The 11,949-nt window shown below is 33.8% G+C and overlaps 1 protein-coding gene across 1 annotated transcript; it reads left to right on the top strand.

The window, feature by feature from the left end:
* Window positions 1-1,283: 1,283 nt before the first annotated feature.
* On the top strand, window positions 1,284-11,717 carry LOC124440219 (integrin alpha-4-like). The gene is made up of 14 exons (XM_046990544.1): window positions 1,284-1,354; window positions 1,621-1,736; window positions 2,106-2,205; window positions 2,711-2,756; window positions 3,227-3,328; window positions 3,857-3,912; window positions 5,733-5,896; window positions 6,819-6,965; window positions 7,877-7,938; window positions 8,508-8,655; window positions 8,756-8,845; window positions 10,128-10,207; window positions 10,716-10,802; window positions 11,612-11,717. The coding sequence occupies exons 1-14, from the start codon at window positions 1,291-1,293 to the stop codon at window positions 11,637-11,639; spliced, it is 1,290 nt and encodes a 429-aa protein (XP_046846500.1). The 5' UTR covers window positions 1,284-1,290; the 3' UTR covers window positions 11,640-11,717.
* The last annotated feature ends 232 nt before the right edge of the window (window positions 11,718-11,949 follow it).

The following is an 11,949-nucleotide window of genomic DNA, read 5'->3' on the forward strand; positions in this document are numbered from 1 at the left end:
AGTGTGTGAGAGCTCAAATTAAAGGAAGTAGATGATTGTTGACTATTAAGCTTTTAATAACCGAGCGCGAAGTCTTTACAGAGAAATATCGGACCGAGGTGTTTTTGTACAGACCGAGCCCGTAGAGCGAGGTTTGTACAAAAAGACAGAGGTCCGATATTTCTCAGTAAAGACCGAGAAAGCGAGGTTATTAAAAGGTTTATTATATGGCATTATTTGACCTGAAACGAAGCTTGCTTTCTTTCTCGTCCTTGCTGTTTTTTTACCGGTTGGCTTTCACTTTTATAGTTTTCGTTCATAGAAAATAAATCGTTTCAAATTTTATTGTCTGGATAGTTTAACTGCTTTGCAAATGTTTTTCCTTCGAATCACATTCGTAAATGTTTTTTTTTTGTTTCGTTTATTTTGCGTTTTGCTGTTTGAAATTTCTTTACATTTTACTGTAAAATTACGTCTTTTGGACCGTAGTCGATTGCGAGAAAATAATGGACCGGCAAAAATGTTTCTGAGCCAATCAAAGCGCGCCATTTAGCCTGAAGTGACGCTTGCCATATAATAATAAATCATAATAGAAATGGCTAACTTTATACTCCTTAATTCACAGTTATAAGAATTTGATACTTCATGTCATGGAAAATTTAGCTTGCTTTGTTTTCCAGTAACTCTAGTGATTGGGTGAATCATACACGTGATTTATGACATTCATGAATCTGAGTGCATCGGTGATCATGAAGCGGACCAATTTGTTTTTATTAATTTGTTTTTTTGCCTTGATATAGTTTTTCTGATCTATTAGTTGGAGCCCCATTCTTCAGCGACAGAGGTGATGAAGGTCGTGTTTACGTATATCTTAGTGTACTAACTCAGGTAAATTACTGTTCACTATTTTATACTCATTTAGTATTTGCTGGATTCTTGAACCTTATGTCTTACAAGCATGAAACAGTTAAGGAAAAATTGTGCCTACATTGGGCGGTGAAAAGTTTGGCTAAGTTTCACGCAAAATTCTGTGCTATATAATTTATACAACTTTGTAATGACAAGTTTTAAGTACAGCATAATTTAACTGTAGTAAAAAAGACAAAACATAAGAAATGTTCTGCACGAGTATAAGTCCACTTGGTGCGCGAATTCAAAACCAAGGGAAAATATGTACTGTGCTAAAGTATCTAAAATTCAAAATAATGTGAAGCTGGAGTTCATTAACATTTATATTTTCTAGAATCGAATCCTTGAACTTTCTCCTAATGAGAAAACGCGACAAGATCCTGGTTTACGGGCAGTAACACTATGGGGGCAAGATTTGGATGGTCCATAACACGCGCAGGAGATCTTAATAATGATGGGATTTTAGGTATATTTACAATTAAATGCGGTTGATTATTTGTTTTTTGTTGTGCAGGTTAATAGCATGATGTCGATTATAAGTTGTTAAAGACAACAAGAACTAAGAAATTGTGGATGTTTTTTCGTGTGAAATTTCTTTGTTTTACTTTTCAACTTGTATACATATAGCCATGCTAAAACACTAATCACAAAGCTACTTGTGACTTTTAAAGTTATTTAAAACGGTTTAATGATCGATTTGATCTCACTTGTTGTGATTTTATCTTATACCAGATTTCATTATTGGAGCACCTCAAGATCAACCAGATATTGACGGAGATGGTTTTGGCAATGGCGCCATATATATTTATCATGGACGTAGGGATGGTATATTTAACGATTATCAGCAGGTATGGTTTTGTTGCTTTTCCACAACTTTTATAACAAGTAACAATCTGGACGGGGTTTTTTCATAAACTGTTAACTGTATAAATTTCAATATCCAAGTTTGTGATTTTACTGTCAATGTTTTTTAACGTATTTTATTCTTTACTTAAATACTAACCAAAACTTTAGTTTTAAGTTTAGCGAACGGATGTAGCACAGTACTAGTGCTTAGCTAATAATTACACTGCTGTCCCCCGGAAATTGAGGCTAAGTTTGCACAACACTACACTCAATTATTTTTGCGTGCATCGTAATTATTATCAGGTCAATTCTATGGGATTGTGTGAATTGATACTTTCTATCGTTAGCTCTACACTTAATTTTTTCTTTAGAAAATAACGGCCGAAACAGTCAAGAAGTTTTATCCTAATTTTCAGCAGTTTGGATACTCTCTTGCGGCTATGGTTGACACTAACAATGATCTATATCCAGGTTTTAGCAACAGCACGTCGTATTATTTTCGCTTGTCATGAATGATTATCAAGTTATTTTATGTTTTTGAAGTAATACATGAAAATAGCTAATACTTGAACATGCAAAACTTTTAAAAATGGTTTTTGTTAAGTGAAAAGAAAAACGTTTTAAAAGTTAAGAACAAAGTGAAGCTATAAATTTTATAGTTTTTATGAGTATTTATGCAGCATTCACGGTTTAATTTAACAAATGATGCATGTTTAGGTTTTCATGAAGTACAGCTGTATTTTTTGTCGCTATTCATGGGGGCTAGGAGCGATTGTCAATTCCGTTTCGACGGCCTTAAAAAAATTTTAGAACAGTAAAATGTTGCAAGCAATGACAAGAAACACTTTTGAAATGGATTGTACTATAAAACGACTCAGCTAAAATCTATTAAAGCTATTAAGAATTTATCTATGATTTAGATTCACCCAGCGTTGTGTTTTGATTTCCTAAACTCAAAAAAAGAATTTTTCTATAGATATTGCAGTCGGAGCATGGAAAAGTGATAGAGTTCTTTTGCTGAGGTATTTTCACTTATTCTTTTTGAATTGGATATGTGATGATTAATCATAGAGCAGTACCAATTGCAACGAATTAAATAAATTAGTTAACGCTATCAAAAATCTATAAGGAACTTATGAAATTATCAGTCTTCTACTGTTTACGTAAACAATTTGAATAAATGTATGGTACAAGTTAGTTAACTATTAGTATAAATGCTTGCATTTGAATTTACGTGAATTTAGAGAAAGTGATTTTGTATGGAATTTTAATTATGTCAGAATTTAATGCTTTCAGAAATGAACAAGCTTGAGCATGTAGGAAATAATTTGAGTGGTTATGTACTTTTAAAATTTTGCTGACGTTTTATTGAAAGTTTTATTTCTCACCAATTAAATTGTTTGTGTTCGTCGGCGTCAGGTTAAGAACGAAATTTTACTTCGAGTTGAAGTAGCCCAATAATCACTAATTTTTTGTTAATTTACTTTCTAAGGACTCGCCCAATAATGAACTTGGACGTTTCATTGACTTTAAGCAGGAAGGAGATACTTGTGGAAAATTATACCGTATTCTGTCCCAACAGTTCTATACAATGGTAAGAATTATATTCTCTATATTTTTCTTGATGTGTAAACAATAAACCTGGCTTAACTTGGTTAATGTGTTTTAAATGAGACTACAACTCGTGTAACCAGTGCATCCCTCTGGTTACGAGCCTGGGGGAGATGTCACTTGTGGAAGTTGTCGATCAAGGGAGATGTAAGCATCGAGAGTTGTTTATGATGGGAAATTTTAACGGGGACAGAAACCAACAAGGGGAAATGTTAACGTATACAGTACCGCTCGCGTATTTGTTAACATAATTTTGCGTGTGATACGCGTATCCTTTTCGTATCGTACATATATCATTCTCGTATCATACGCGTATGTTTTTCGTATCATACGCGTTTCATACGCGTACCGTATGTTAACAAATACGCGAGCGGTATTGTATGTCAGTATAAAAATTTGACCAGACGAAGTGTTGGTTGTGGAGAATGAGAAAGGTATATTATGAGAGAAATCAGAACATAAGAGTCCGTTCACTTGTGATGTTGTTGTAACAAGCTTTTTTTTTATTTAGTTTGGATGTTACAGTGTGTTTCCAATACATCGGCAAAAGTGTCTCTGGTCCTTATGGTACGTATGCATGGTGAAGTTTAGATGATTAACTGTTTCTGTTCAAATGATTGTAATTGCTTTTGGTCGAAGAGAATTGCATGACAGAATATCGAAATCAACTTATGTCAGTGACAATAGTGAAAATAAAGCTCAAAACTATCAAATATGTAGTTATACGGAATGGAAGGTATTGTTGTGTATTGTTGACATTTCGTTTCCCTTTTGCTACAACATTTGTATCATTGTAATAAGATCAACGAAAATATTTTTTACAGAACCGTTTGTTGTGCAAATCATACAAATAAACCACGATTCTTTTAAAAATATAGACATGTTTTGGCATGCTTTTGTGATCTTCATTGTTTATGAAAGTGTATAGTGATCATTCATAAAGATGGAAGGAGATTAGTCATATTTTTAGACCTAGGCCCTGTTCACACGATACCGGATTCGTCTTGTACCGGATTCGCTGAGCAATCCAATACGAAAAATGCACTCTGTTCACACGATGCCGGATTCGTAAGACGATACATAAGTTTTTATATCGCCCCAGTACTTGTGCGTGCAAGCGATAACGACGATGGTTGCTAATTCAAATATTTCGTAAGAAAATGAGAATTTTTTTGACAGATAACTAAGAAGAGTTTTTTCTTAGGCGTATTAAAGTTTTTTACGAATGGGCGCAAGGACTGGAAGAGTGTAAAGTCCAAATACGACCGAATATATGTTGCCATTACAATAATACTAGAAAGAAGCTTTTCACACTGCGATAATACATTGCTAAAAGCTTAAACATGCCATGTTGAAGATATATTATATTTGCTGGCGGATTATTCATTTAAAACATAGTTTGTATCGCTATGTTTGCTCTCATTTTTGAAAAATCGCACGGACTTCTTAGTTGCCAAAGTAGGACGTATCGGATTCGAGCGTTCACACGACAACGGAACGTATCGGATTGGTTTTCATACTACTTCCACAGCGGAGTCAAATTGCTCCGGAAAAACGATACAAAGCGTATCGGATAGCAGCGGAGCCGTGTGAACGCAAGGCCTATCCGGTACGAAAAGTAATCCGGTATCAAACGAATCCGGTATCGTGTGAACAGGGCCCTAGTCGCAACTATTGACATAATATGAATATACAACTTCCATTTTTTGAACAGAAACACAAAAGCTGTACACTGCATTTATCATTTTATCTACAAATGTAAATTTAGTCGGCACAACTGTGTAAAAATATGATGTCAAAGCAGCCATTTTGGCAGGTTTACTTCAAATACCAATGCTCAACAGTGCATGAAGACAGAAGGCAACTTTTTTCACTTGATTGGATTTTCAGCTAACGGGTGGACATTGAACCTCCCATTGGTAAACTTTAAATAAACATGTTGCTTAGTAGTTTTACTTTTAAAACGTATATTTACGTTAATATTGCTTGCTTTGAATAATAATTTTTTTTATATACCGAAGATAGCATAAGCTCTCCGAAACATGCCTATTTTAAAAGATTCGTTGTCTTTTTGTCACGGTTTTGTGTTGTTATAATATTATGAAAATCACACTTTATGCTGCAAACCTCAAAATTTGTAAAATTAAAGGGAATTTCGATATGGCTAAAAGCAGATAGGTTTTGCACAAGCTTGTGTCAAAACATAAAAGCGTTTATTGTTCTTTCATAAATAATCACTGTTGAGTATGTGGAAAGTTGCTGTAGACTGAAAAGTTAAGAGAGGATTGCAATAATATTTTTTTGACGTACATTGTGTTTACGTAAAGAAACCTAAATCTTTTCATTCAGAAGACATACTTAGTTGAGTCTGTTTGTTTTCTTCCTAGAAATTCAATACCAGTTCGATTTGGATTATCAAACATTGCAAAATTTTAATAAGAGAGTGTATTTTAATGAATCAAAAAATAAAATTTACTCCAAGCGTGATAAAATAGAACTTCCAGGCAAGAATGTTACGTCGTGTGTGGAATTCACTCAGATTCATGTTGAAGTAAGTCAATATCTTTCTTAGTCGTTGTGCTTATTGGGCTAGACAGTTGTTTACCAAACACCAATGTCGCTTTCATGCTGAACGCTGGCTAAGATTGTCATTGTCATATTTCTGTCGTGATATGATGGTTTGTAAGGATAAGGGAGGGCTAAGGGCTACTAGGGCTACTATTATGGTTAAAGGGCTACTTTATTCTGAAGGGGCTACTATTATTAGGGTTAAGGTCAAAGTTAGGGAGTTTAAAGTAAGTGTTTACTTTAAGGTCACTTTAGGAGTCATGTATGGGGATTAGGGTTTTGTACGGTTGTTAACGTTACTTCACTTACGTATTGATTCTTTGTTGGTGTGTTTCTACAAGCGAATAAATACTTTGAACCAAAATGCCATGAGCTTGTTTTCAGATTATTCAAATTTTGATTCCTTATGTAGTGTTTTGCCAAATAAGTGTCGTAAAATATTTTACGTGTTCAAACTCTACCTATAACTATTAACATATATGTTTTGCTGCAGAGATCTGTTTTATGTATTTCAATGTCGCCGTGGGTTTGTTGATATTTTGTTTTGTCTTTTAACATCATGTAATTTATGTGGATGTCAAAATATCGTTGTAAAATACTACATGACTCACAAGTACTTTGCTTTTCACGCGCTTTTCGTGTATTTCAAAGTTCTTGCAACAGAAAATCATTTAGTCTTTCTCAAATGAAGTAATGTTAACTTCATCAATCGAAATCTTGAAAAAAACTACGTTTTATACAAACGGTTTAATGGGAAATTAATGTGAAGGTGGCTTTTTTTTCAAGCTTAAATACTAACAGCTTCATCCACCCCATATAGTCGCTTCAAAACGTTCGATCGCAGTACTTCTAATTCTTTTCATTGTGTACGTTAAAATTCTTTCTTACATTTTGTGAATTTGTAGGAAAAGAATCTTGTGGACCGATTGAGGCTTGGAGCCAACAGCATCGGTTTCAAAATAAATTACAGTCTAATTTTACCACCAAACTGCGAAAATACGACTTTATGTCCAGTTTTGGATACAAGTAAAGGCTCTGTTAGAACGGAACAGGTAGGAATAATTTGGAATATGACTTACTACTTTTGTAAGGAAGAGTTTCTGTTTGTAAAGTAGTTTTGTTAGTAGTACTAGGGATTAATATAATTTTCTGATTAAATTTTTCTTAAATATTCCGATTTTATGGAAATTTAAAACATTTGTCCGTGAAAAGTTCAGAGCAAATTTACACAGATTTATTAACAGGTTTATGAAATTCTTTCGTAACTAATTTTTGCCATTATTTGTTGTTTTATAACCAGTTTTATGGCAAAGTAATTCCTTGTAAAACAATTAGCATTTCATTGGCGAATCGCACATTGAAAGAGTGAAGTTATCACTACGCAATGTAACTGCCGAACTATTTGCCGGGTATCATTTTTGCGAATTGTTCTATGAACACCTGTATGTAGGCTACCAATAGAAAGTTTTAGTTTGGCGTTGACGACAAAATGCAAATGTCACGTGATCAAGTCTTTGCAGTTTACGTTGCGGTTCAGGTTTTAACGGCATGAAGCACTTCTTGCGGTAGGTGATGTACGGCAAGCTTTTTACTACTAATACACCAAGTGACGTTTATGGCCCAATGTAATTATTTTATGTGAGTATACATCACGAATATGTCTTTTCATCGACAAACGTATAACAAAACATGAAATCTAGCTCCTGACAATGCAAATTATAAAAGACAAATGCAAAACGCCAAACTATATTCAAGTTTTTTCGAAACGGCAAACCTCAACGGCAAGCAGGTAGTTGAGGTTTATCGTTTGCCGCAGACGCTAAACTAAAACTCGCTATTATCGTGAATTGTTTCTGAGACCACCTGTTTTTGGGCTACCATTGTCGTTAATTAGACTGAGAAAACCTGTTTGTAGGCTACCATTATTGTGAATTGTTGATTGTACTGAGAAACCTGTTTGTAGGCTACCATTATTGTGAATTGTACTGACAACGAATGCAATTATGATCTCAAAACGACAATAAGGTAACATTTTCGTTTATTCTTTACTTGCACTTTTAGATTTGCGCGACTATGCGTGTTAGATTTTCTTTGGTTTTTCAAAACAAAAGAAATTTTAACAAAATTATTTAAAAACTACTTACTACACGCTGGGGAGATTGTCGAAAAGGGCTCAAATACTCGGGAAGCGTCGGTCGCTCGTAGCTTCCAGTTTTTTTGGTGATATACCGAGCGACCATCAATCATTCTGAGCTCATTGAAAGAAAACATGTTTGGTTTGAAATACTTGAATAGGTATTGAAAGACAAGTTCAAAAAGGAGCAACAACAAAATACATTTGAAAACGTTTTTCGTTCACTTTTTTTAGCTTTGTCAACATTGAATAGTTTTATTGTGTATTTTAACTAATTTTATGTATTTGTACTAAATACATATGTTTAAGCAAAATTTTCAACTGTCGTAGGCTCGTAGCGAATCGTTGTTATATTGTCATCACTAACATTGTCTCATATATCTTAACTTTAGTGTGCAGCAGCTACATTATTTGTATTAACTGGATTGAATTGATTTGGTGTGTAACTTTTTTTGTTTAGTGTTGATGAAAATGAAATAATTATTGGTGAAACCAATTCCAGAAAAGTGACTGTTGAACTCAGCAGTTCTGGCGAAGTTGCGTACAATCCTACCATTGCATTAACTCATGACCCGTCATTACAATATGAAGATTTCGATGTATCCGATGTAAGTTATTGTTTCAGTATTTTTGTTAATAAACTATGTATTAATGAACGATAACGATTTGTTTGTAGACATTGTGAATTTTTCTCTGTCAATTTTATAGAGATCTTTTAGAATTGTGCCAGATGCAACACTAAGTAGACCTGATTACGATTTGTTTCAACTTCAAGGACCCCTTAATCCAAATCAAAAGGTTAGCCATTTGGGTTTCGTATGAAGTAGTTGTGAATCATTGAGGCTTTTTAAGAACAGGCATATTATTATGGGTTGCCACGCACATGCGCTGTTCACTATTTTATTACGCAAAAGACATCCGACCTTTAGGCCAACTGACGTCCATATTATTGATCTCTATGTTTCTTCAGGATGTAGCATACACTATATATTTTCGTTAATTACCAAAACGGTTGCGTTTTAGCGTATACTCCGCTCTCTATTTTACTGATTAAAGTTTGAATTTAACACTCAGCAGCTAAAGATATTTTACAAGTATAAGCTTTGCAGAAGATCACAAACATCTAATATTTCTCGTTTCGGCGACTTATGCAAAAGACTTTATTCGCCATATTTGTACACAATTTGTGTATCTCGCAATGCTCTAGTCAGGAAAATGCAAAGCTAAATATGTTTTTCTTTCAAGTTTTTATTGGTTCGACTAAACATAAAAAATGACAGTGAATTATATATATAATAGAGTCCAAATATGAGCTATAGCCTATAACTACAATAAAACTTATATTTACAATTCCTCCGCATTCAAAGGTAAAACTTAAGCTCAAATCGGGACAGAATTGTCGACAAAAATCTCCTATTAAAATATCATTTAGAAAATACTGCAACTACAAACCAAAAATGCAAATGAGTTTTAATACATTACATAGTTAAAGGTTTCAGATTATTGTTAAGATCTGATGTTATGTAAGGAATGGTAAAATGGAGTTGACAAGATAAAATGGGCTGGAGAGTGATGGGAAAAAGTGCAAATATAAAAATAAGGGGTTGAACTAAAAAGGTTCAGGGGAATGGAGCAGCCTTGGATGTTAAGTGATGTCTTTCATTTAGAAATTCAGCATGGGTGAAACGACACGTTTTATAGTAGCGTTTTCCACTACTACTGGAAAACGCTATTCTAACTTTTTAATGTCAAGTGTTCTTTATCACATTAATACTTTTAACCACCATTCTTTTCAAGATTTAAAATCATTTTATATTGCTCATACACACTCGAACTTGAATACGTGGCTTAGCCTAACCACGTGTACGCAGTGCGTACCTGTTTTTTTGAAGCGATTTTCAGACCCTGGTTTCGTAATGGGGCGCTTGCGGGAAAGAAGATCAGGAGAAGATCTGCTTACTTTTTCGGCGCACATGCGCGTAGCACATGCACGACCGGCGTATTTTTTCAATTGAGAAGTTTTACAACTGATATAAACTATGTGAGCGTAAAGTAGTTCATCTTTAGATTTTTTTGACAGGTGACACTGGAAATTACATACTCGACCACCGCTGTAGTTGGTAAAAAAAAGAATCTGGAAATTTTTGTTAGGGTGAACGCGTAAGTCTGTTTTCTTTATATTTTAATTGGTTATTTGCCATATAAGACGGAGTATTTGTTAAAGTTACATGCTTCTTGTGGCTTTATAAACGCTACGTTGAACCGTGCGTACAACTAATATTTTTTGTTACATATGATCAATTACATTAACCTCATTATAACTGATCCTCGAGGAATATAATTTTCTGAATATTAGAATTCTTGAGAAATATAATTCTTTACAAAAACGTGGATCCACGAGATTGATCTATTCAATCCTGATGATAACATAGGTTTTTTTGAACAGTGTTGTTCGCTTCTCCTGCTTGGTGTTGTGTTTGTACAGTAACGTATATAAATAAGCAATGAAAGAGATCTTTCATTGTTTTAGATGGTTATCGATCTTTGTAATTTAGCCTCGAATTTAGCAAACTCTTTCATACAATCAATGCGTTATGTGCTTTTGTGATGTTAATTCTTAACATTACATGTCATTTTATTTCTTTCTTATGTTTTTACTTTGTTTTAGGCTAAGCGGAAGCGAGATTAATGATGAAAATAACAACGCCACCATTTCTATGATTGTCAAGCGCAATGTCAGACTAGAAATTACCGGGTATGTGGGACTATCTGCTTTTATTTTAAGTTTGGTTAAGTTGCATTTCACTAAGAAGACTGCTGTGTCTGAAAACTTAAGGAGTATTGTGAATTCTAAAGAAGTTTCTTTACAAGCTAATCATTGGATATCGATGTAACTTAGCTACCGTTGCACTCGTTGTCTTTTTAAATACACGTAAATCGGTCATCTCGTAAACAACCTTTTTGCAGATACGCAGTGACTTTGGTCAAATATATTATATATTTTGACGTACCCTAGATCCGCCACTGTTATCAATATTACCAACTAATAAACTTTAAAACATTTTATTTAAAAGATGAACTTTGTGTTTTTAGCACAACTGTTCCTAAGTCACTAAACTATCCAGAAAAAGGTCCTGATTTAAATATAATAGACAACGACTATAGCTCTGTGAACATTTCTTCTATTGGACCACCAATAACCATTACCATCGAGGTAAGGAGAAGATGAATTTCCCTTCCACCAATATTCTTTTCAAAACTATAATCCCGTATAACGAAGAAATAATTAGTTATATAGTCATTTTAGAGGTCACCTCCTAACTATGAAAAAGAAAATTATCTTCGCTATTTGGTGCCATTGAAAATATTTCTAAATTTCTTGTCTCAATACATTTGATTTCTATGACTTTTTGATGATGCTTTTATGACTTAAATCAGACATCTGACGTACCTCTATTTGCATGCATTATATTACCTAACATAAATGCCCGTCAACTTTTGAGTTGATTTTTTGTTTTGGATCTCATTATAGGTTTACTTACACGACGTTTATACTTCATTTAGGTTGCAAATCAAGGTGAAAGTGATTTAGAAGATGTGAAACTTCATATAAGCGTCCCTCTAACCGAAAAAGACAAGGAATTCAATTATCTTCTGTATCCTGTCAGTATTAAGGTCAGTTCTGGCAGTTGTATGATTTTTATTTTGACAATGTTTTACATCGGCGATGTTTTTCTGTGAATTTATCGAAGTGGATTATTGGAATGGGAGAGTTCACAGTTTAATTTTGTTTAGTTTTTGTAAAGCACTGTGGAAAAGTTTGCTAGGCTATGGTGGAAATGTTTACAAGGCTATGTTGAAATTGTTGTTTCTATGTCATAAATGTTATGTTTTGTTTGTTT

Source organism: Xenia sp. Carnegie-2017, unplaced genomic scaffold, assembly GCF_021976095.1.
Source record: "Xenia sp. Carnegie-2017 unplaced genomic scaffold, XeniaSp_v1 HiC_scaffold_2, whole genome shotgun sequence".
NCBI lineage: Eukaryota > Metazoa > Cnidaria > Anthozoa > Malacalcyonacea > Xeniidae > Xenia > Xenia sp. Carnegie-2017.

Excerpts from the sequence above, each read along its gene's own strand:
- LOC124440219 (XM_046990544.1), top strand. The coding sequence starts at position 1,291 with ATGGGGGCAAGATTTGGATGGTCCATAACACGCGCAGGAGATCTTAAT. Across the intron at positions 5,897-6,818 it reads TCACTCAGATTCATGTTGAA|GAAAAGAATCTTGTGGACCG; the intron begins GTAAGTCAATAT and ends GTGAATTTGTAG. Across the intron at positions 7,939-8,507 it reads GATCTCAAAACGACAATAAG|TGTTGATGAAAATGAAATAA; the intron begins GTAACATTTTCG and ends TTTTTTGTTTAG.